The 24,150-nt window shown below is 34.8% G+C and overlaps 1 protein-coding gene across 2 annotated transcripts; it reads right to left on the bottom strand.

Moving 5' to 3' along the window:
- Window positions 1-3,253: 3,253 nt before the first annotated feature.
- On the bottom strand, window positions 3,254-19,869 carry LOC110599635 (calmodulin-binding receptor-like cytoplasmic kinase 3). 2 transcript variants are annotated; one of them, XM_021736112.2, is made up of 8 exons: window positions 19,656-19,869; window positions 18,576-19,442; window positions 18,177-18,428; window positions 17,303-17,565; window positions 15,953-16,118; window positions 15,777-15,866; window positions 12,363-12,661; window positions 3,254-3,598 (listed from the first exon to the last, which is right to left on the bottom strand). In XM_021736112.2, exons 2-8 carry the CDS (start codon window positions 18,856-18,858, stop codon window positions 3,389-3,391), a joined length of 1,563 nt encoding a protein of 520 aa, XP_021591804.1. In that variant the 5' UTR covers window positions 18,859-19,442; window positions 19,656-19,869; the 3' UTR covers window positions 3,254-3,388. The 2 variants fall into 2 exon arrangements, with proteins under 2 accessions (XP_021591804.1, XP_021591805.1); XM_021736113.2 differs by having other exon boundaries at window positions 18,576-19,869.
- Window positions 19,870-24,150: the final 4,281 nt, after the last annotated feature.

The raw sequence follows: 24,150 nt of genomic DNA, 5'->3' as shown, positions 1-24,150 counted from the left end.
CCAACACTCCTTATAACTTAAAGACATCAATTGCCACACATTTCCAGATACATAATATCGATGTCAAAGACAAGTTCTTAGGCTTGCCAGCGAAAATTCCTAGATCAAAACAAGTGTTCACATTTATTAAAGACAAGCTTAGTAATCGCATTGCAGGGTGGAAGGAAAGTCTTTTATCAAAGGGAGGTCGTGAAGTTCTTACCAAAACAGTCGCTATAGGCATCCCTATTTATGCCATGTCATGCTTCAAATTTTCCTTGAATTTTTGCCAACAAATTAATAGTATGATGTCAAATTTTTGGTGGAAGCAAAAACAAGACGAAAAGAAAATTCATTGGGCAGCTTGGAAGGACTTATGTCTACCAAAGGAGATGAGTGGCCTTGGTTTCAAGGACCTTGAGTGCTTTAATTTGTCCTTACTCGCAAAACAAGGGTGGAGGATCATCTCAAATCCTCAATCTTTACTTGCTAGGCTACTAAAGGGGAAGTACTTCCCAAAAAATTTATTCTTTGAAGCTAAACAAGGCAGCAGAGTTTCAAAGCAATTTATGGGGAAGAAAAATCCTTGAGAAAGATACCAGATGGTTACTTGAAAATGGACAATCTATCATATGCAAATCTAATAAATGGGTATCGTCTATCTTCCCTCATTGTACTCGGGTAAAAGAAAATCACGATGAGAATATTATTTGGGTATCCCAAATATTAAACCCTTTTACTCAAACTTGGAATAGGAGGGTCTTACAGCAGAGCTTTGTGGATGAGGATATTCAGCATATTTTATCCATTCCTCATAATCTCATTAATAGGGAAGATCGTCTGGTTTGGCACTATGGAAGATATGAAAAATACATGGTGAAATCAGGCTATAAGATAGCTTCTTATCTCAAGATGGCCGCTACCGTTTCAAAACATGGTGACCCGGGTCCTTTCACTACCCAGAATGCTTATACCTTTTGGAAGGGATTTTGGAATTTGAAATTACCTAGGAATATTTCTTTCTTCTTGTGGTTTTTGTTCAAGAATAAACTCCCAACTAGCTTTGATCTTCACCGTCGGATACCAGCTCACAGCCCTGATTGCAGTTTTTGTGGTGATAATGAACATAGCAAACACCTTTTCTTTGAATGCCCACATGCTATGGCCTTCTGGATAAATTCACCTATTCATTTAAGATCATCTGTGTTTAGCCATCCCAATGCACTGGATTGTTGGAAAGATATTGTGACAGCTTTCAAAGGTCATGAAGATGAAGAGTATTTGATCCTTTTGACTGCCATAATTCTCTGGTTTATATGGAAGAGTCGAAATCAAGCAGTCTTCAATAATCTTTTCCAATCTCCACATGAAACTTTGGCTCAAGTTCACTTACTGATTGCTGAATTCCAGGAAGCTAGTATATGTGACTGCCTTCACGCCAATCTGTAGCCACCATGTGGACACTCCACCTCCAGGTGTTCTAAAGTTAAATTTTGATACTGCCATCTATAGACAAGGGAATTATGGAACAGCCATAGTCTTCAAAATATAGATGCTTGCTAGCAATATTGTCCTGTTTCTTTTAATTTTTTAGCTTTTTCACATTTTTTAGAAGAAAAAAATTGAATTCTATTAATTCTGTTCTATTCATGAAAAATTTTCTTTATTTGCAAATAATTTTAAAATAATAATATTCAATTGAATTTTTTTTATCATCCTTATTATAAACTAAACTTAAATATTTATTATAAATAACAATATTTTTGCCACTTTGAAAATCTTTTTGAACAACCATTAATATTTTTACCAATAATTAAAATCTAAACTTTACACCATTTTTACCATTACAAAATATAAATTAAGATGCTCTCTTTTTTCAAAAATTATCAAAATAATATAACAAATTTCTTATTATCAATCATAAGCATTAACTATTAATATTCAATATTAAATTAAATTTAAAAAGTAGTTATTAATTAAAAAGCACAAGCAAATTTAAATTAAAAAAAAAAAGAGTTCTCAAAGACTAATTATTTAAAAAAAAATAATTCATTTTAATCTTTTAAGATTAGCCATTCTAAATAAGGAGTATTGAGAACCATTTTACTTGTATTACTCCAAAATTTATCAATGGCACCCTGAATTTGGGGGCTACAGTTTGCTGTTGGAGTCGTCCATTTCTTCAGCAATTCATAAGTTTTTCCCCTTAAATTGATCAGCCAAATTCAACACCGTTGCTTCAAATAAAGGATGCTGAAAATAAATAGTATTTCGGTCGTCTTTAGTTTTAGGGGAAAAAACAGAATTTCAAGAATTCAAAGAAACAAATTCTTAAGAGAACTTTTGGAAGAAAACAGAAGGAAGAACGAGCCTGTTTGGAAGCTAAAAAAACAGTTTGAAAAATTATTTTATCATTTTTGGTGTTTTTATGAATAAATTATGTCAAAAATATTTTAAATTATTTTTTTAATATTTTTGAAACAATAATTTAAAAAAATATATATTTTTTTTAACCACAGTTCTAATAGTAATGCCAAACAAGCTCAACCAAAATCAATAAAGAAAGAGGGAAATATAGTTCAAGAAAGAAGGCAAGAAATAGGAAATTTCAGGATAAGAAGATAGAAGAATTTGAGGGAAGAAAAGGAAGAAATTTCAGAGAAAAAAAAAAGAGGAAAATTCAAGTAAGAAAGAAGAAGAAATAGAAAGGAGGAAGAAGAAGAAATTTAGGATTTGAGAACACTGGCCTTGTTTCAATCTATGCTCTCTTGAAACCAACTCCGATACTAATTGTTATGTAGCAGACCTGTAATACCCATTGAAACAGAGCAACAGGGGGAGAGAGAGAGAAAAAGACTGGGTTGAGAACAGAAACAGAAAAGGGAGAAGATTTACAGAGAAAACAGAGAAGAAGAGATTATCCTTGTATTTGATTCTTGAATGAATCTTCCTTAATACAAGCTACTCTATATATATGTATTCTAGCCAATTGAGTTACTTTCTGCCACTAATTTACTGGGAACAAATCATGCTTCTATTTTTTTTTTTTTTTTAATCTCATCATCAAGTCCAAAAACTAGAGATTTTGTTGTATGTGGGTAACCTGTCACTTGGTAAAAAGATCTTCCTTGGCAAATGAACTTCATCTTTTTATACATTATCCATGGCAGGACATCTTGCCATATAACAAATTAAAAAGAGCAAAAAAACTGACCAAAGCATCAGACCATGTTCTTAAAATGATGAGTAGTGAAGCAAGATTAAGGGACCAAGATTAAAGCAAAGTTTGTCTTCACAGTAAAATGGAATTTGTTTAGAATTTGTTTACACAGGCTGAACATAAAATGAAAATAAAAGAGCACAACAGAATATGAAGCCACTTTGAGATTTCCTTACTTTTATTTTCCCCTTAACCACGCCTTGCACTTTTCAGGTAGTCTGCCCTTATTGCCCACAGTTGCTCTCCTACAGTTTTCATGTCCGGTCGATCTGCTCGAATGGGCGCAGCACATTGGATTGCCAAAGCAAACATTTTCATGAGTATCTCTCCATCTACTTTTTCTTCCATTAATGGATCCAACGTATCTACCATAGTTCCTTCGTTGTACTTCCTGAAGGCCTGCATAAAATTTGAAAGGTTTTAGTGCTTCAAAGTGAACTACCATGCTGCATATTTGGAGTAGATTAACGAAAAAGCACTGCCGAAGCAAATCCGTGAAACTGGAACTCTGCTACTTGTGTTCCAATGTTAGCAAGGGATTCAGGTTTTTTAAAGTGTTCCAATTGGCTAATTAAACAGCAAGAATCTGCTCTCTAAAAGAACAACCTACTAAGAAAAGGGAAAAAAGAAAACTACTAAAACTCCAAGGCTTTAATGCAAAATAATCTGATGTACAGATGATGCAGAAAAATTAGTCTTGAATTTTGTAGCAAACTTAGACCGAGTTTAACTTTTGCTGCCGATGTTCATTAGAGGCCCACAATAGCTTTTCAGAAAAGGGATTTCGAGACGCACAACTTTAAAAAATGTGACGAGCCGTAGGCCTGTCATAAAGTTCGAGGCGAAAATTTCATCATTTAGAAAGTCAATTTTGTAATTTTATTATTTTTTTTAGATTTTTTCATGATTTTTCATGTTAGGGTTTTTTCTATTATAAATAGACATCTTCTTAACTGTTTGACATACTTTTCAATTTTCAAGAACTCAATAAGAAATTTCGGCTTCTAGCCTTTTCTCTTCTAAATTTCGTCTTAATCAAACGTTATTCGTTAAAATTTCTGATGGAACCTAAACTGTCCTATTTCAATTGGTATCAGAGCGAAGTTCATCTATGGCTGACAACTAAGAGGCGCGATTCGTTGCAATTGAAGCATCGATGGCAGAATTGAGGGAGATGATCGGACAGTTATCCCTATAACAGGGTAACAACCAACCCGCCGCAGCCGAACGCTTTGAAGGGTGGTATAGCAGTATAGTGGAATTCTGTTCAAAACGAACACTATCGCAGGAGGCTGGAATCTATAAGAAACTGGCTGTTGATGAAGCAGATGATTGAATAGCGATTCTTGCCTAGTGATTACGCCTAGGTTTTGTATAACCGATATCATGATTGTATTCAAAGGAGTCAAAGGATGGATAAATATACAAAGGAGTTTTTACAATTGCAAGCGAGGTGTGATAATTGTGAGAACGAAGCCCAACAGGTTGCCCATTATCAGAGGGGACTGAATCACGAAATTTGCTATATGATGGGAGTAGCTGCGATTTTTATTTTGGCAGATGCCATTGAGATGACAAAAAGAACGGAAAAACGTATTGAATGGCAGTCTCGACATCAGTCTAATCGGAATTTTAATTACAGAAATTTTGGTTCGACAGGAACTCAGCAGTATAGAGGTAATTACAACGGATAGACTTCTAGAACTGTAAATTCTGGTATGTAGAAGAAAGGAGAGACAGTAAGGGAAAGGAAGTCGTCAATACAACATACAAAGGGGCAAAACCAATCCTTATCAGAAACCAACTGGAGATATGTTATCGCTGCAGACAACCTGGACATCGATCGAATAATTATCCAAAACGCAGGGGAGTTAATAATAATCGTTGACAGGTTAACGTAGTTGAGGAGGTGGTTGAATCTGAGGAGGAAATAGATGAAGATGCTCGCTTTATTGTTGGTTCTGAAGATGGAGAGGTCACCTATGCGGTGAAGAAAATTTTATGCTCAACGAAATAGGAGGATGAGACGCAAAGAAGGAAGATTTTCCCAGCAAAGTGTTGAGTGAGAGAAGTGAATTTGCAGGCTAATTATAGATAGTTGCAATTGTGAGAATTTGATACCTAAGCAATTGGTGGAGAAACTGCAGTTGCCTACACAGCCTCACCCTTCACCATACAAAGTTGGGTGAATTAAGGAAGGTGGATCTAATTCCATTTTTATTGTTATTGACAGGTTCTGGCGCATTTCATTTCTTACAAGAAAATTAATGATACTTCTCATATTGCAAAACTGTTTTTCTAGGAGGTTCGTTTACATGGTATACCTAAGAGCATTACTTCTAATAAAGATGTGAAGTTTTTAGCCCACTTTTGGGTGACTTTACGAAAGTATTTTGGGATTGAATTTCGATACAGTAGTACTACTCATCCTCATACTGATGGCCAAACAGAAGTAGTGAACCGCACTCTTGGCAATCTTCTGCGTTGCATCTGCAATAACAAGAAAACCGCTTGGAATCTTGCTCTTACCCAAGCAGAATTTGCTTACAACAGTTTTGTTCATAACTCTACAAAGATGTCCCCTTTTGCAGTTGTGTACAGGAGAATGACAGCGCATACAACTGACCTTATTGCCCTTCCTATAGATTTTCATAACAATATTGCAACAAATAACTTGGCCAATCAACGTGTGACATTTTCAAGCAGGTACAACAATGTCTTGTGAAAGCCAGTGACAAGTATAAAGTTGCAACAAATAAACATAGGTGTTTCAAGTCCTTTAATGTCGATGATCAAATTATAGTATATCTGCGCAAGGAACGTGGTGGAGGATAGAAAAAGCTTGACTCAAAGAAGATTGATCTATTTCAGATTATTCAGAAGATTAATGACAATGTCTATATTTTTTATCTCCTAGCTTATATGAAAATTTTCAAGACATTTAACGTGGTAGATTTATTTCAGTACTATCTTGCTGATGACAACTCGAGGTCGAGTTCTTTACAAGTAGAAGGAAATGATACGGAGTAATTAGCCTTAGATTTTATGGCTGACTTAGACCAGCCTTAACTTCTGTTGCCGACGTCCGTTGAAGGCCTACAATAACTTTTCAAAAAGGAAATTTTGAGACGTACGACTTTCGAAAACGTGACGAGGGCCGTAGGACTGTCAAAGTTTGAAGCGAAAATTCCATCATTTAGGGGGTCAATTTTATTATTTTTTTAGATTTTTTCGTAATTTTTCATATTAGAAAATTTTCTATTATAAATAGCAATTTTCTTGACTGTTTGACACACTTTTTAATTTTCGATAATTCAATAAGAAATTTCAGCTTCTAACCTTTTGTCTTCTAAATTTTGTCTTAATCAAACGTTATTGGTTAAAACTCCTTACAGAGCAAAGTTTTTAACTAAACTGTCCTATTTTCTTGACTGTTTGACACACTTTTTAACTAAACTGCCCTATTGCAACATATCTAAAATAGATAATCCTGCACTAAAAAGCATGTATTCTAGTACACAGATCAAAGTTTTTTTGTTTAAATAATTCTCTAATTCAGTATATTTGGAAACAATTTGTCCTTGCAGGTTCAATAATCGAAGACTTGATATAAGCACTACTTAACCGTGAGGGAAGACCTATGTATGTTTGAACTATCATGATGCAGAGAAGTAGATTTCCATAGCATGAGTAACCCTCTAAGTGCAGTTGACCATTGGATTAATCGAATTGAAATTTAAACTAACCAAAATTTTAACCGACTCTTACAATATTAACCAAACTGAACCGAAATTTGAAAAAAAGAACCCCAACTTAATCAAAACTAAAATATTCAATCAGTCATCAACATTATAATCGAATTAACTGAAAAAGAAAATTAAAAGATATATGTTTTTTTCATTTTATAATTAATTAAAATACAATAAAAATATAATAATAATAATAAATTCTTTTATAAAAAAAATAATAATAAATTATTTTATAAAAATAATAAATATATCTTATTTTAGTGAATAATGAAGACAAATATTTTATTACTAAATAATGAGTATAAATGTTGTATTAATAAGTAATCAATATAATTAATAAAAGTTTGTTTATTTTAATTAGTTCAATTACAAAATCAAAGGTAACCGAACCGATAATCGAAAACTAAATTCTTTAGAAATCATTATATTGACTTATTTGCTAATCCTAACTGATTCTAGAGATATAATTTAATTTGATTAGGATCCTTAATTATCTCTATAATTATTATTTAATTATTTGCTTCCTGTTTAAATATAATTATTTGTGTATAAATAGTCATATAGACCAATTGTAAAGATTAAGAGTGAAATATAAGAATTCTCTAAATTTTTCTAAAATTCTTCATGGTATCAGAGTTTTTTTCCTGATTTTAGGGTTCAAATTCAATTTTTTCCTCTTTAGGGTTTCAAAACCCTAGATCAACCTTTTTTGGTACTAACCCATTTAGGAGTCTTTCCTCCTCTCATCGCCAGCGCCGCCAGGACTGTTGTCGGCCGATCGCCCAGCTCCGACGCTGGAAAAGCCTGCGCCCGTCCCAGCGCGTGACCAATCGCCTGACGCTGCTTCGCCGCTCAGATCACTTCGGCGACGATTCCGACCATCTTTTCGGCCTTTTCGTGCCGCTACCCGGTCTTTTGGTGAATCGATTGGACTCTCTTATGTGTACAACCTTGGATACCTCCTATTCTTTTACGGTTCATAAATCTTTACCATGGCAGAAAGTAAAAGGATCTCAATTCCTGACTCTGATTACTCGTCCTCCAGTGCTACATCTAACTTTGTAAAGTCAGGTAATGCTTCCTCACTTAATAACGTTCCATAGATTATCGATTCTGATGCGAATAGACACATGACAGGTCCTTCTAAAGGTTTTCTCAATTATTTTCCTTCTCTAACCAAAGATTGTGTCAGAATTGCTGATGGCTCTTTTACTCCCATATCCGGAACAGGTTCTGTTATTTGCACATTCAACATTAAATTATCATCTGTCCTTCATGTTCCCCACTTTCTTGTCAACCTTTTATCTGTCAGTGCTATCACCAATGCCCTTAATTGTAAAATTGAATTCTTTCCTGATCATTGTGTTATTCAAGATCTTCGCACAGGAAAGAGGATTGGCAATGGTAGGCTGCATGATGGCTTATATATGTTGGAGGGTGATCCAGGTTCTTCAATATCTCAAGCCTGTTTTGGAGAAAATATGGATGTCAATCAGAAAATAATACAGTGGCACAGACTCTCTATTTTGTGATGCTTGAAAGTATGCTAAACACACTAGAATATCCTATCTTTTGAGTCATAATAAAAGTCAAATTATTTTTGCGACTATTCATTCTGATGTTTGGGGGCTTACTCAAACTATCTCCTTGTTTGGTAATCGATGGTTTGTCACCTTTATTGATTGTTGCACTCGAATGACTTGGGTCTATTTGATTAAAGCTAAAAGTAATGTCTTTTCTTGTTTTCAATCCTTTTATAAGATGGTTTGTACTCAATTTGATACTAAGGTGAAAATTTTGAGAACTGATAATGGAAGAGAATACATGGATAGTAGCTTTTCTGCTTATTTGGAGAGTAATGAGATAGTACACCAAACTAGTTATCCTTATACTAGTGCTCAAAATGGAGTTGCTGAGAGGAAAAATAGGCATCTATTGAAGGAAGCTCGATCTCTTATGTTCACCATGAATCTACCCAAAACATATTGGTGAGATGCAATCTTTGCATCTGCTTATCTTATCAATAGAATGCCTCTCAAGACCCTTGACTTTATGAGTCCTTTGGCGGTTTTACAAGAGAAGAATTCATACATTGTTCCACTAAAAGTATTTGGGTGTGTTTGCTTTGTCCATACTAGGATGACAGGGAAATTGGATTCCAAGGCCCTTAAATGTGTGTTTGTTGGGTATTCTCCAATGCAGAAAGGATACAAGTGTTATCATCCTCCCTCTAGGAAATACTTAACCAGTATGGATGTTATCTTCCGAGAACTGAACCCTACTTCAGTACCACCCACTTACCTCTTCAAGGGGAAAATAATGAGCAAGAAGAGGTGATCCCGAATTCTGTAATTCTGAATGATATGGTTCAACTAGAAAGTTTGAGTTCTAGTAGACAATGGGAGATGTCCAATTAGGGAGAGAGAATTAGTCGTTTGGACAAGCCAGATTTGAGAAGGTATTCGAGGAGAGACAAGACAGAAGAAGCCATTATGCAGTCTACTCAGAGTCAAGAATCTTCTTCTGGTGAGTTACCCACAACTCTTGAATGCTCCAATGACTTAGATAAACCTATTGCACAAAGAAAAGCAGTCAGATCTTATACTAAACACTCTATTTCTAACTTTTTTTCTTATGAATCTTTGTCTCCTTTCTATAGAGCATTTGCCTTATCTATTTCTTCTGTGTCTATTCCACAGGATTGGAAGAAAGTTCTTGCAGATCTTAAATAGAAGGAAACAATGATTGAAGAGATGAAAGCATTGGCTAAAAATGAGACCTGGGAGCTTGTCACTCTCCCACCTGGGAAGAAACTCGTTGGCTGTAAATGGGTGTTCACAGTGAAACACAAAGCTGATGGCACAATTGAACGGTTTAAAGCCAGATTGGTTGCTAAAGGATTCACCCAAACCTATAGAGTGGATTACCAAGAGACATTTGCCCCAGTTGCAAAAATGAACTCAATCAGAGTTCTGTTATCCTGCGCAGCTAACTTGGACTGGAATTTGCAACAATTTGATGTGAAGAATGCTTTCCTCCACGGAGATTTAGAGGAAGAAATGTTCATGGAAATTCCTCCTGGGTTCGCTGATGAGAAGACACAAGGAAAGGTGTGCATGTTAAAAAAGGCTTTGTATGGGCTAAAACAATCTCCCAGAGCTTGGTTTGACAGGTTTAGCAAAGCCATGATGTCCTTTGGTTACCAACAAAGCAATGTTGATCACACTCTGTTTATCAAACATTACAAGGGTAAGATCACCCTTCTTATTGTTTATGTTAACGATATAGTGGTGACAGGCAATGACAAAGAAGAAATGGCTCAACTAAAGAGGTTGTTGGCTCAGAAATTTGAAATCCAAGATCTAGGAAAACTGTAATATTTCCTAGGTATCGAGGTAGCTAGATCAGAAAAAGAAATTTTCATCTCCCAAAGAAAGTACATTCTGGATCTTTTGGAAGAAACTAGTATGATGGGATGTAAACCAGCAGAATCTCGCATTGAAAGTAATCACAAGCTGGAAGCAAGAACTGGTGAGTCCGTGGATATTGGAAGATACCAGAGATTGGTAGGAAGGTTGATTTATCTCTCACATACCCGACCGGATATAGCCAATGTTGTTAGCTTAGTCAGCCAATTCATGCATGACCCTCGCGAGACTCATATGCAGACTGTACTTCGCATCTTAAGATACCTAAAGTCTGCGCCAGGGAAATGGCTTCTTTACTCCAAACATGATCATCTCCGAGTTGAAGCTTTTACAGATGCAGATTGGGCAGGATTTCTTGATGACAGGATATCCACCTCTGGCTACTGCACAGTTGTGGGAGGGAACCTTGTCACCTGGAGGAGCAAAAAAGAAAGTATTGTTGCTCGGTACAGAGCAATGGCTCAAGATGTGTGTGAACTCTTATGGTTACAGAAGTTATTGAACGAGTTGAGATTGCTCGAGAGAGACAAGATAACTTTATGTTGTGACAATAAAGCTGCTATAAGTATAGCACAAAATCCAGTCCAACATGACCGGACGATACATATTGAAATTGATCGGCACTTCATTAAAGAAAAATTAACAGACGGTGTCTTGAACCTAGTTCATGTGACTTCTACTGGGCAACCTGCGGATGTGTTTACTAAAGGGCTCAACACCAAGATCTACCATAATCTAATTTGCAAGTTGGGCATATATGACATCTTTGAGCCAACTTGAGGGGGAGCGTTGACTTATTTGTTGATCCTAACTGATTCTAAGGATATGATTTGATTTGATTAGAATCTTTAATTATCTCTGTAATTATTATTTGATTATTTGCTTCATGTTTAAATATATTCTTTGTGTATAAATAATCATATAGACCAATTGTAAAGATTAAGAGTGAAATACAAGATTCTCTAAATTTTTTCAAAATTCTTCGCATTAATTGAAAATTGAACCAAATTGAATTGAAGCAAATATACCTCTATCAAAGTAACTGGATTTCATCAATTCAATTCAATTCTTCAATCTCAGCCAAATATGTACCTTGTTCCTCCTTTTTTTCAAAACCAAACAATTCAGCTCTTGAATTTCATAAACTCGGTATTTCGGACTTCATGAGCTAAAATAAGTCCAAAATGATATTGTGTATTGAAGGACTAAAGAGAATTTTATGGAACTCCAGCACCAAAATGTTTAATTTTTGAAAGAGGGATAAAGAGAAACACCAAGTGTGAATGAAATTAACTGTTTAATCTCTCTATTTATACTAACTATACCCATTGGTAATTGCCAGAAACCACTGAATCTAAAAGCTTAAACTTGTAGGTTAATCACTAAGAACAGATTTACATTGCTAACACACCTCACACGCAAATGCCATTGGGTTTGAAGCGTGAACTGGCACAAGCTTGCTTTACCTTGTACTGAAATATTTATTTTATAAATGGAGCTAGCCATGATAAGTACTTTTTACTTTTTGGTTTGAAAGACGCAGATGCTCTTAAGAACCACTCAACATCAAAGCTTAAACTTGTAGGTAAGGGCTTCAAGAATGGTTTTATAGCTTTAACAGTAACGATCAGCTTGAAGGTTGGGGGGTGCAACATATCTCTCAAAGCAAGCAATTGCTAAAGTTGGGCAAGAGTTGCCCATAGAAAGTCTGATATACTGCTTCTAGTTGCTTACAAACAAAAAGATAGGTTAAGTCCTAAACTGAAATTGACATCCAGCCAAGCTGACAATCTTTGGCCATCTCATTCTACAGTTTTGTCATTTGTCATAGAAGTTCCTTCTTGATTATCAATAGTGACTCATTAAGATATGTTCTGCAATCCCATATTTTTGAAAAATATAAACATGCCAAGGTATTGAATAGGAACACTAATATCATAGTCGCAGCAAAATAAAACATGCAACATGCAGAGAGGATCAGCTTACCCATCTAAGTGTAATCCGCTCATCTGCTGGTCTCTTCAGCTCCACAGGACGACGGCCTGTCAGAACTTCTAGAAGTAAAATCCCAAATGAGTATACGTCACTCTTTGGGGTGAGTTGATAAGTCTTCATATATTCAGGGTCCAGGTAACCCACTGTCCCTTTCACTTTGGTTGAAATATGAGTCTGATCAGAGTCCATAGGACCAAGTCGGGCAAATCCAAAATCAGCAACCTTGGCCCTCATGCTTTCCGTTAAAAGAATGTTGGATGATTTGACATCTCGGTGGATAATCTGCTTCTCTATTGTGAATACATAACAAATAAGGAATAGTCAAACACTAACCAATGGCCTAGCAAAATATAGTGATGACGAAATCTATGGGAAAATAAAGCATCTGAGAAGCATGAGAGGAAAAGGATGATGAGAATATAATTCCAGTGTACTAGTAGTTTCAATCATAGATATTAGACAAAAATCAATACATAAGAAAATAATAATTTGATATGATACATCAGATAAGTATAATAATTTACAGAGAGTAGTGTATGCTGTGGCCTTAGAGGTCTAGTATGCTTTATACAGCTATCTAGCATTTAAATCATACATAAAGGCAATTTAAACAGTTCATAGAAAGTCCTAAACATACTTTAGTATATTGCTGCATTTTTTTCCTGCCAGAGGCCTTCATATCAGTGGGCCTAAAGAATCTCCTAGTTGAACTTAAGCCTTAATTAAATTGAGGTGATTTGTGGTGGAACAGGTTTATAAAGCAGATCATGACAAATTCATGATAGCATTGGAATTGGATAGACCTAAACCCGATGCACATCTCCCCCCCCCCCCTCTTAGCAGTAATTCTTGTGGATGTTTCTGCATGATCATGATCATGATGCAGTATTAGGACAACTCAACTTAGGAATTATATTCATGAATTAGAAAGTTTAGAGTACTAGAGTTCTATTATTCAGTAATATGTTATTATTACGTTTATTATTATTTTCATAGTAAGGATTTATTTAGTTTTCCTAATTTGCTTTGGTTTAGCATTCCTAATTAGTTACTAACAGGACTAGTGATAAACTACAAATACCTCTATCTAAATATTTTATAAGGGAGGTTATCATTATAATTATAATTGAAAATTATAGAAGTTTTTGAGAATTTATTTCTCTTGATTCTTTGATTCCTTCTTGCTTTACAGCAATTTGGCACCCTTACTAAATGGATAGCAAATTCCGCAAGTTGACAACTTGCTAAATTCACTACAAGAATGTGGCCTTCACTGTTAATGTGTCTAGTTGCAATTTTGCAAGACAATATTTAAATACAACCCAATGCAGCAACACAATGAACACCACTTGCTTGTCACAAGGTAAGATGCTTAGGTAACATCTTGTTGAGTGATTTTGGGTGAGTAAATTCAAAGAATCCATTATATGGTAATATTCAAATAAATAGTGAATTAGTGAATTTTGATAACGCCCTTGACTTTTGAAATATCTAGAAATGAGGGATATGTAGTGCCACCTCCTATATGGATTTGTGAAATTTCTCATTTAAATGAGATAAGATTAAGAGGTCTCAACAATCTTTTAGATTACCAAACTGCCCTTAGTTTCCAGGATTGACTGTATGCTGAACAAGAGAACCATTTACAATTTCTCTTTAATTCCCAAGAATTGAAAAAATTCTAGGATTTCAAGAACCCCATTCCAAATGTACCAAAAAAGTTACTCAAAGGAATGTGTTACATAATCAATGAGAAGCTACAGTTCATTTGTATAACATTCACATTCACTTACATGATTCATATTTAATTAGATACCAACAACTTCAAATTTGTCTTCGGCAACCCTAGTGGTAGAATGTTAAATATGAGATTATGAAGAGCCTCGGAGATTATTCCAAAATAAATGGGCATTAAATTTAACAGTAATACATGCTTCCAATAATTATGGAAAATTCAACATACTTTTCCTTGAGCAATATTCAGCTCAAATAAAAAAAAAAAAGATTGAACTGCATCAATTTGAAAATTTGGTTCGGTTTTATTTCTTATTTGATATGGTTCAGTTTTGATTTTTAAGAATTTTTTACTTTACGGTTCGGTTTTTATTTGAGAAATTTCGGGAAAAAAAATTAAGTAGCTAAACAGTACCATTTTGATTTTAGGGAGATATAGGCATATAGCTAGGCAGTTCAGTTGAATTTTAGAACACTAAAAATAAGGTCCAAAAAAAGGCCCATTAAAATCCCAAACCAACAAACCAAATAGGACGGAACAAGGGTAGTTTGGTTTTCCTCAAATTCGATTAAGTTTGGTTTGCAAAATTCTGAAATTTGGTTAATTCAGTTTTCTTCTTTTCAGTTTTGAACTAAAGAAATCAAATACTCACCCTTAGTTTCCCCTTAAACACAAAGACCAGCAGACAATTTGTTGATCTTTAAAAGGTCAGCTAAAATGGAATCTTCAAAACCAAAAGAGTAGAGAATTTTAATCAAATGTTCTGCATCAAACACATATTGTTTCTTAATACAATCTCTTTTCCTTTTCTTATGTGCGTGTGTGGAACCATTTAACAAATTTAGCTTTGATCTAAGTGCTGAACTACCTTCCACTAGGAAAGATAAAGAAAGACATTTATGGGGTCCAGCTAGCAAGGATCATAAATTCCAGTCCAGAGAACTATTTGCCATTGACAAACTGTCATTGATAGCATATACATGATTATGGAAGCCAGTGAGATAGAAAGTTGCAATAGGGCCTCGCTGATATCACACTCCACTCTTAAGCAAATCTTCTTAATATATGGCTCATATTTTGTTTCCACAAATGAGATGGTTGGTGAGATTGCAAAAAGTGAAAATCATATATGACTATTGAAGGAGATAACTTTCCATGGTCTTTTGACATTATTGTCCAGTGCAGATTAATATTGATAGCCATCATCAGAACATTGCATAACAGAAAGGTTGTGAGCATTGAGTTTTGACGCTGTTGAACAGTGAAATTAGCAACGGTCAATGACCTAACCTTCTCTGGCCAGAAAACCCTTTTTAAATCGACGGAAAATCTAAAACGCTAAACTAACCCTTATCATACATAGAGAGTGGCAGTGTTGATATTACAGAACCTAAGTGATCAGTTTTGACTTGAACTACTTGCAGGCTAAAGCATCTACAGTTGATTCCACAAGTAAATATTATTATCTTATTAGCCATAAGAGGCTTCCGCTTACAGGCTAATGCTACACCCTTAGCTGATATGTGGTTTATACTACCAACTATATACACTGCAAATAATTCTAAAAGACTTCTCATATGTTTCTCAGATTATTCATTTGAATCAAATTGATATCCAAGTTTATGAAATTATGATTCTGAAACAACTAATGATATTGGCACATGTCTAACCTGCATATGTATGGAGATAAGTTAACGCATGTGCAACATCGATAGATATTTCAAGCCTTTGATTAAAGTCCAGAATTTTTCCACGCTGACCTGCAGGGAATTACATCAAAACCATTAGTAAAAAAGTCATTGGCCATATTGAAAATTTCAAATGATCTTATATTACATAAGCTTACCATCCAAATGTTCTCTAAGAGTACCATTTGGCACATACTCCGTAATAATAAGACGCTCATTTCCTTTATCAACGTAACCAAGTAATTTCACCAGATTCCGATGATCAATTTTTGCCAGAAGCTCAACTTCACTGCTGAATTCAGTTCGCAAGTTCTCATAGTGTTCCTATATAAAGTTTTCTCATCAACCAACAGAAGATACTAAGGAAAAAAAATTGAAAATTTGCAGATTCAGTGATGAGAAAAGAATATGAATCTCTAAATCCACTCTAATGTTCATTAACAGTAAGGCCAACTCAAAAGAAGAAAGGAGGGGAATTAAACACACGACAGTCATGTTCTCCACTAACAACAAAGATTTCCACCCAACAGAAGAAGGGAGTTGCTATTCTTCGAAAAATGGACCCCCGAATTAGAACAAAGTATTTTCTTCCCTGCATAATAAATACTAGATATATGTCCTTGTCAACTCAGAAGACATCCTTGCCTTTTTTTTTAAAAGTCCAAATTAAGTTTCTTCCTCAATTAACCCAACTTAGGGATAAATTTGAAAAAAAAAAAAGAAAGAGAAAGCTAGGGCTGCATCATCCTTTTTCACTACCTCGACCCACTTTTCCCTTTGCATTTTTACTTGACCAGGGCCACACTAATATTATTTATTTTCTACTTTTTGTATTAAGCCTACTTGCTAAAGTTAAAAAGGTTTTTTATTATCACAAAGAAACTTCTTGTGAATGCAACCGTCAATATCTCCTATATTTTTATTTTTTTTATTTTGAGATGACCCAGGCATTCTTTCACAAAATAATCCACCGTCAATATCTCCTATAGGGTTTTCGTCACTTCTCCAACAATGTTCCATTAGTTAGAATTTCACTGGCCAAGCATTGTTGAGGTAAAAATGATGCAATTCAGAACTGTTGATGTACACACAGATTATCATAGAAAAAAAATTCCCTTGCTATTACTACGGAAATTCTTATTCGATATAAAGAAATGATTTAGTTCCAGACCCAAAAATTGATTATACTTGCACGTTATAAGAGAATCAATTGTTCTAATATCCACTCAATTCAGCATCATAGAATCTCCTATGTCCTATGTAAACAAACTAAACTCTATTCACTATATTCTGTCCTAAGATACCAGCAACATAGTTTCCATGTTTCAATTGTTAACTAACTTTGTGCCATAACAAAATTCTTTTAAATCGGTCATACATTACTTGTATCAAAGTGCATGACCTATATCATTTAAATTTGACGCAGTGCAAATTTCTTCCATGTAGAATTAATATGGTAATCTTGGGACATTCTTCTATTAAAGTTCATGAAGGATATTATTATTTACCTTCTTTGCTCGTTTTATGGCAACCACCTGCCCATCTTCTAGTTGGGCCTTGTAGACAGTTCCAAAGCCTCCTTCTCCAATCCGATTAGTTGGAGAAAAATTATGGGTAGCTCTTGCAACCTGATTCAAATTGAGATGAATAGATCCCAGTCTACTGAGCTTGGGAGACATTGAAAATCTAGAAGGACTAGGTGGCACCCGAAGTGGACTGGGTGGAACTTTTTCAGTAGCAGAATTCACATCAATAGAGGATACTGAATCCACTGCAACAATGCAATTGAAAAACTATTAAATTTATAACTGAAGCATACTGAGGAAGAAAAATAGGTGATCACTAAATAAATCCACTTCTTCATCAACTTATGGCCAATTACTTATTCTATATGTGCCAAATTTAATTTATGATCGACCTGGGAGCTTTCAGCTGGGTTTGCTATTTCACATCTAAAAGTTGATTGGAGCACATCTGAAATGTGGTTGAACAAGTAATGCAGCCAGAATTGTAATGCAAGTTAGAGGTTGGGAGAGTGCAGATAGTATGGCTCATAGAATCCACAGAAAGGGAGGGGAACAGATTCAGGAGAGATGCAAATGAACTCGAGAAGTGCAAGTGGGTGGGAAGAGGTATAATCGATATAAGTAGAAGAACTGGACATAAATGAAATTTGACTGCACTTCCAATTTATTTGTTTATTGGTGCAGTAGACTAAATAAAAAATCAAGTAAAAACAAAGCAAAAGTTTAATAATTATTGACCCTTGATTTAAATCTCTCAATTATAAATCTGCAGATAATTAGTGAATCATACCCTTAAAATTATCGAGAAAATAATTTGTTCAAATATTGAATGATGTGATGGAAATACTAAACTCACTTGAATTTGGATCCTTCGCAAGAACAGAGTGTGCAGTTGGTTTCCTTTTCCTATAAAAACAGGGACACATAAGACCACAGCTCATGACAACAATTCCAGTTGCTACTAAGCCGACTTGTTTGCCAGTTGAAAAGGTTGTAGGATCATTCTTCTTCTCTTTAGGAGGAAGATCATGACCAACATCATGGTTTTTGGACTGTTCGCCAACCACCTTCTGCAAAAGTTTTCTTCCTTGCTTGAGAGTAGACTTAGCTGCCAAAACAGCAACAGTTAAATAAAAATTCAACCTGAGAGTTGAGTAACGAACTTCATAGAATTGCAACTTGCAAGCTTACAACAAATGGCTAAATTAGCTTCTAAATCAAAAAACCAGATCAAGAAAATTGTATCAGCACATACCTAATGAGAGGTCCAGCCCACAGTAGTTACTGCCATCATAACTCTCAGAGATGCAACCATTTGCATAGTGGAACTGGACAAGCTTGCAAAATGAATCTTTGTCTACAGGACTTCCATTAATGTAAAACAATTCCTGATCATGAAAATTTGAATAGACTATGTGATCGGTACCGCAAACCTTTGATTGTATGTCAAACCCAGAGGCAATTGCGCTTGGAAATTGCACCAATAACAACAGAGCCAATGCAGAAACAGCCATCATCAATAAAATAATGTGCTCCATTTACATCTTTGAGAATTTAGGCTTAACGAAAACATCTCAATATTCAGCTAACCGCAACTAAGCTCTATAAAATGAATAGATGTGAAAGAAATACAAAATTACAACCCCATAAAGCTTATAAGTTCAACCAAAATAATTCACTTCCACTGCTCTTAACCAATTGTGTTGAGAAAACCAGATGGAAAATTAGCTTGAAATTCAACTCCAACAAATCTTCTGTTCACAGAACTCTACTCAGAGCACAATTCTGGACAATCACCACGAAACTCAAGGAATTCTTCAAATTCCAATTTGTGAAGTTGACAAAAGGGAGAACCCGGATAAGAAAGTAGCTGAAACTCCAACACCCAAAGACAATTCGAGTCAAGGAATCATAGTTCCCTGAAGAATTCAAGAAATTGGCAAATGATAGACAAGTGGATATCGATTTTTATCACTTCCAAATTTGGGCTTAACAATAATTCTTCCAAGTCCTCGATAACCTGCTCACCAAACTAACAACATAGTTGCTTCAATGAGCTGTAGATCGAACTTCCAGCTAGACCTAGAAAGTGCCAAAACCCTTAAAGTGGAACCAAATCCTCCTATACCCACAAAACCAAATGATAAAACGAATCAAACCCAGATAATAAAGCAACCAAAACTTCAGAATTCAACACCAACAAAGAACAAATACAACGATTCTTAAGTTGCTTCAAGCTGAACTCACAGACAGACAAACAAAGAGCGAGAAATACAAGCTGAAGCATGATATGCTAGCTACGACAAACAAAACAAAAGGAGTGAAAGAAGCAAACCTGAAGAAACAAGAAAATTGGTTGAATTTTGTTGAGAGAAGAAAGAAAGAAATTGAAAGAGTGACCGGCCTAAAGATTTTTGTTGGGCGTTTTGAAGAGGAAGGAAAATGGTTGGGCGAGTGATTGCCGTCTCTTAATAACTTTATTATTTTATGGAAACAAAGCTACAAGTAAAGAGAACCCAAATGCTGGACAATGTTGACCGTTATTTGATCTTCTTCTTCCATTTTTATTTGGAAATTTCCCTACCAAACTCCTGTTTACATACACGAATATCTTGTTATCATTTTTTAATTTCTTATTTTAATAAGACATCCTTTTTCTTTATATATATATTATATTAGTTCATTAGTGAAATAATAATAACACTCGAATTTACGTCTGATGTTTAATTCAATATCTAAAATATATGCAAATTGCTTATTAAAATCGAGTCTTCACTCCTCATTCCCAATTAAAAAAAAAATTCTTTGAATTTGCAATTTCCCATTTCCCATCCTTTACTTTAAAAAATAATAACAATTATGAGATATAATATTGATTCAATTTTAGAATGACAATCAAAATCAACCACTTGAATTTATATTCTATTATAACTCTATTAGAGATAATATTGATTCGGTTTTGAAATTATAATAAAAAATTTATCTTCTATTATAACTCTGTTAGCTTTGTGTTAGTTGAAATTTTTATATATTAGACTTTTCTAGTATTTATTTATACTACACTTATATCAGAAATAAAATAAATTTTTATTTTGATAAAAAATTTTTATGGTATCAAAGCTTGATCCAAAAAATCTCTCAATTTTTTTTTCGTTTCTTCCGTTTCAATTATGGCATTTATTAGTATAACAAATATTGCTCATGTCTCCAATCGTTCTCTTGTATCCATGAACAGTACCTAATTTCCATTAAAGCTTACGGTTACAAACTATTCGACATGGAGAGCTCAAGTTTCTACTCTATTTAAAGGTGTTAGTCTTATGGAGTATATTCTTAGTATTGTTCAAATTTCTCCTGCGTTTATTACTCAAGAAGAAAAAGAGGTTTTCAATCCATATTATGAATATTGGGAGTATCAAGATCAATTAATTCTTACTGCTCTTCGATCTTCACTCTCGTTTTCTGTTATAAATGTGGTTGTTGATGCTGAGACTTCTGCAGAGGCATGGAAAAAGCTACAGATTACTTATGCAAATAAGTCGGCTACAAACATTTTATCACTGCGTAATAAGTTGTCTCGTACAAAATGAAATTTCCGCTCAGTTTTTTATTATCTTAATAATGTGAAAAACATAGCTGAGAAATTGTCTTTGTATGATAGTGCGGTTAGTGATGTTAATTTAGTTGTTCAGGTTCTAAAAGGTGTTGGACCTGAGTTTCGCGATATCGCTGCTGCCATCCATGTGCGATACTGTAATTTCCTTTGATGAGTTTTAAGACAAATTGTTAGCTCATGAGTTCTATCTGAAGCATATTGATTCGTCCTATGATATTGCTTTGATTACTACTAATCATGTTCGAAAGCCGAACTATAGCAAGTTTTCATCCAAACAAGGCTCCTATGGTCGACAATATACTGGTACTGCATCTATTCCTACTGTTAATCAATCGAACGGATATTCGAACGGTAAATCTAATTCTAGTGGGTACGATCGTAATCAAGACTCTCGATCAAAAGTTCAATGTCAATTTTGTGAACGATATGGCCATACTGTTAAACAGTATTTCAAAGCTAAGAATTTTTTTCGGCTTTTGTTGACTCAACAGCAACAAGCAAATTGTATGAGTACACAGCAGAATGCTGATTCTCTATGGTTGCTCGATACTGCAGCTTCGCACCATGTGAGGAATGACTTGCACAATCTCTCACTTCATGCTCCATATGATGGGAATTATGAATTGCAGCTCACGGACGGTTCAAGTTTGTCTATTACTCATGTTAGTTCTGGTACTTTTCATTTACCTTCCAAGCTTTGTTATCTTTCCAATATGTTGTTTACACCAAAAGTCAAAACAAATCTTATATTTATTCCTCAATTTTATGGTTCTAATCAAGTTTCAATTAAATTTTTTTCTCGATTTTATCTCATAAAGGATCAATTCACAGGGGAGACTCTAGCTAAAGGCCTGCTTGACCGGTCTTTTATAAGCTCAGGCCGTTTTGAAATTTGGTATTTTCTAGCTGTCATCATGTTCGTCTTTCGTTTGTGTCATGGCATCAACATCTTGGTCATCCCAATTCGAAAAACTTTAATTTTATTTTATCGAAATTTTCTCTTCTTGTGTTTGCAGTTAAGGAGAGCGTGTGCAATCCTTGTCGTTGTAATAAAAGCCAAAGGGTCCCCTTTTGGTATTTCTTCTTTAACTAGTACTCATCCTCTTGAACTTCTTTATTTAGATTTATGGGGACCTGCTCCAGTTCATTATGTCGATGGCTTTCGTTATTATATAATATTTGTGGACCATTACACAGTATATTTGGTTATATCATTTAAAAGCAAAATCTGAGGTTTATGAAATTTTTCCAGTATTTCAAAAATATATCGAAAATACATTTAATTCTAAAATAAAAATTATTTATACAGATGGGGTGGTGAGTATGTTGCTCATAAAAAATACTTTCAGAAATCTGGTATAAATCATTTACAAACCTCGTCACACACACCCTAACATAATGGTGTAGATGAACGTCATCATCAACATTTGGTTGAAACTGGTTTTATATTGTTGCAAACGGCTAGTTTACCATCCTCTTTTTGGACCTTTACTTTTAAAACGACAGTTTATCTAATCAACCGTATGCCTACACCAGTTCTAAATTATGTGTCTCTCTATCAGAAATTGTTTGGTCAATTACCAAATTATCAGTCTCTATATGTGTTTGGGTGTCTGTGTTGTCCATGTTTAAGACCCTATATGCACTCTAAATTTGATACTAAATTTATTCCATGCATCTTTCTTAGTTACTCTTCAAAAAAAAGTGCGTACATTTATTATACTATTAATCAAAATAGGTATATTGAGTTTCATCACATTTTATTTTTAGAGAAAACTTTTCCTTTTCCAACTCAACAATCTCTAGAGTCTTTGTCTTTGTCATGTTGGTATAATGTTCCATCTTCTTATCCTATTTCAATGACTATTCCATTTACATCCACGGTAGTTTCATCTCTCTCTTTTACTGTTACTACATACTCACAAACCATCATGTCAACAAATGATCAACTAGCCTCATCTCTTTCGCAACCCTCACCGAATTCCACTTCTTCTTCTTCTTCTTCAACCGAGATTGTTAATCCTCCACTGCCAAATATCGTTCTCCCAACTGTGAATAATCATCCCATGATTATATATTTAAAGAACAATATTTGAAAATCCAAAATTTTAAATCATGTCTTCAAACATGTATTACTTAAAGTACCAGAACCAGCAACAGTCAAACATGCTTTCGCTGTTCCTGAGTGGCGTAATGTTATATCGGATGAATTTAACGCCTTGCTTGATAATAGAACTTGGATTCTTATTCCATCTGAGTCTCATCATAATCTGGTTGGTTATAAGTAGATTTACAGGGTTAAAAGAAATGTGGATGGCTTTATACAATGATATAAGACCATATTAATAGCTCGTGGATATAATCAAAGGCTAGGGCTTGATTACAATGATACATTCAACCTAGTAATGAAATCGGTTATAATTCGAATAGTGCTAACCTTGGCAGTTTTGAATTCTTGGCCATTAATATAGCTTGACATTAATAATGTGTTTCTACATGGTTGTAATACCCGGCTAGACGCCGACATCGGAATTCATACTTTCCGGCGGAATCTCCGTTGGAATTTGGAATTCTTGGATGTCGGAGTTTCCTAGATGGGTAAAAGAAAGGTTTTCCAAAATGTTTTTACGTGTTTCTTATGGTTTTGCTCAAGAAAATTTGAGTTTTGAAAAGAAAAGACCAAGGAGGGAAATACCAGGTTCGGCCGCCGAACCTCACTTTCGGCCGTCGAAGGTGGCTTCCTTTCGTTGCCACCGAAACCCAAGTTCGGCTTCCGAACGTGGTGGAGCTGTGGAAGCAGCTTTGGCCGCCGATGGTGATTGACCGGCCACCTATAAAAGGGTCCCATGTCCGGAATGGAAGTGAGTTTTCTCTCTCTTTTCGAGCATAGGTGAGTTTTTGTCCTCCTTTGGTTGATTTCATGCATTTCTTCAAAGTTTAGCAAGTTTTAAGAAGTTTTTAACTTGGTTTTGAAGATTTTGAGCTAAGAAGCAAAGTTTTGAGGCTTGGAGACTTCGGATCTGTTTTCCTTCGCATCTTCGAGTTTGGACCATCAATCCTCTCGATCTTCAAGAGGTAAGCATAGATCCTCACCTCCCCTTATGTTTTAAGTATGTTTTGAAGGTTTTAAGGGAGTTTTATGCATGTTGTAGAGTTGGATCTAGAGGTTAAGGCTTATGTTGATCATAAGCTATTTGTGTTGTTTGTTGGGGTT

The sequence above is a fragment of the Manihot esculenta genome, chromosome 14, assembly GCF_001659605.2.
Source record: "Manihot esculenta cultivar AM560-2 chromosome 14, M.esculenta_v8, whole genome shotgun sequence".
NCBI classification, from domain to species: Eukaryota; Viridiplantae; Streptophyta; class Magnoliopsida; order Malpighiales; family Euphorbiaceae; genus Manihot; species Manihot esculenta.
Note: the sequence above shows the minus strand (reverse complement) of the source record. Positions and strands in the feature narration are given on the sequence as shown.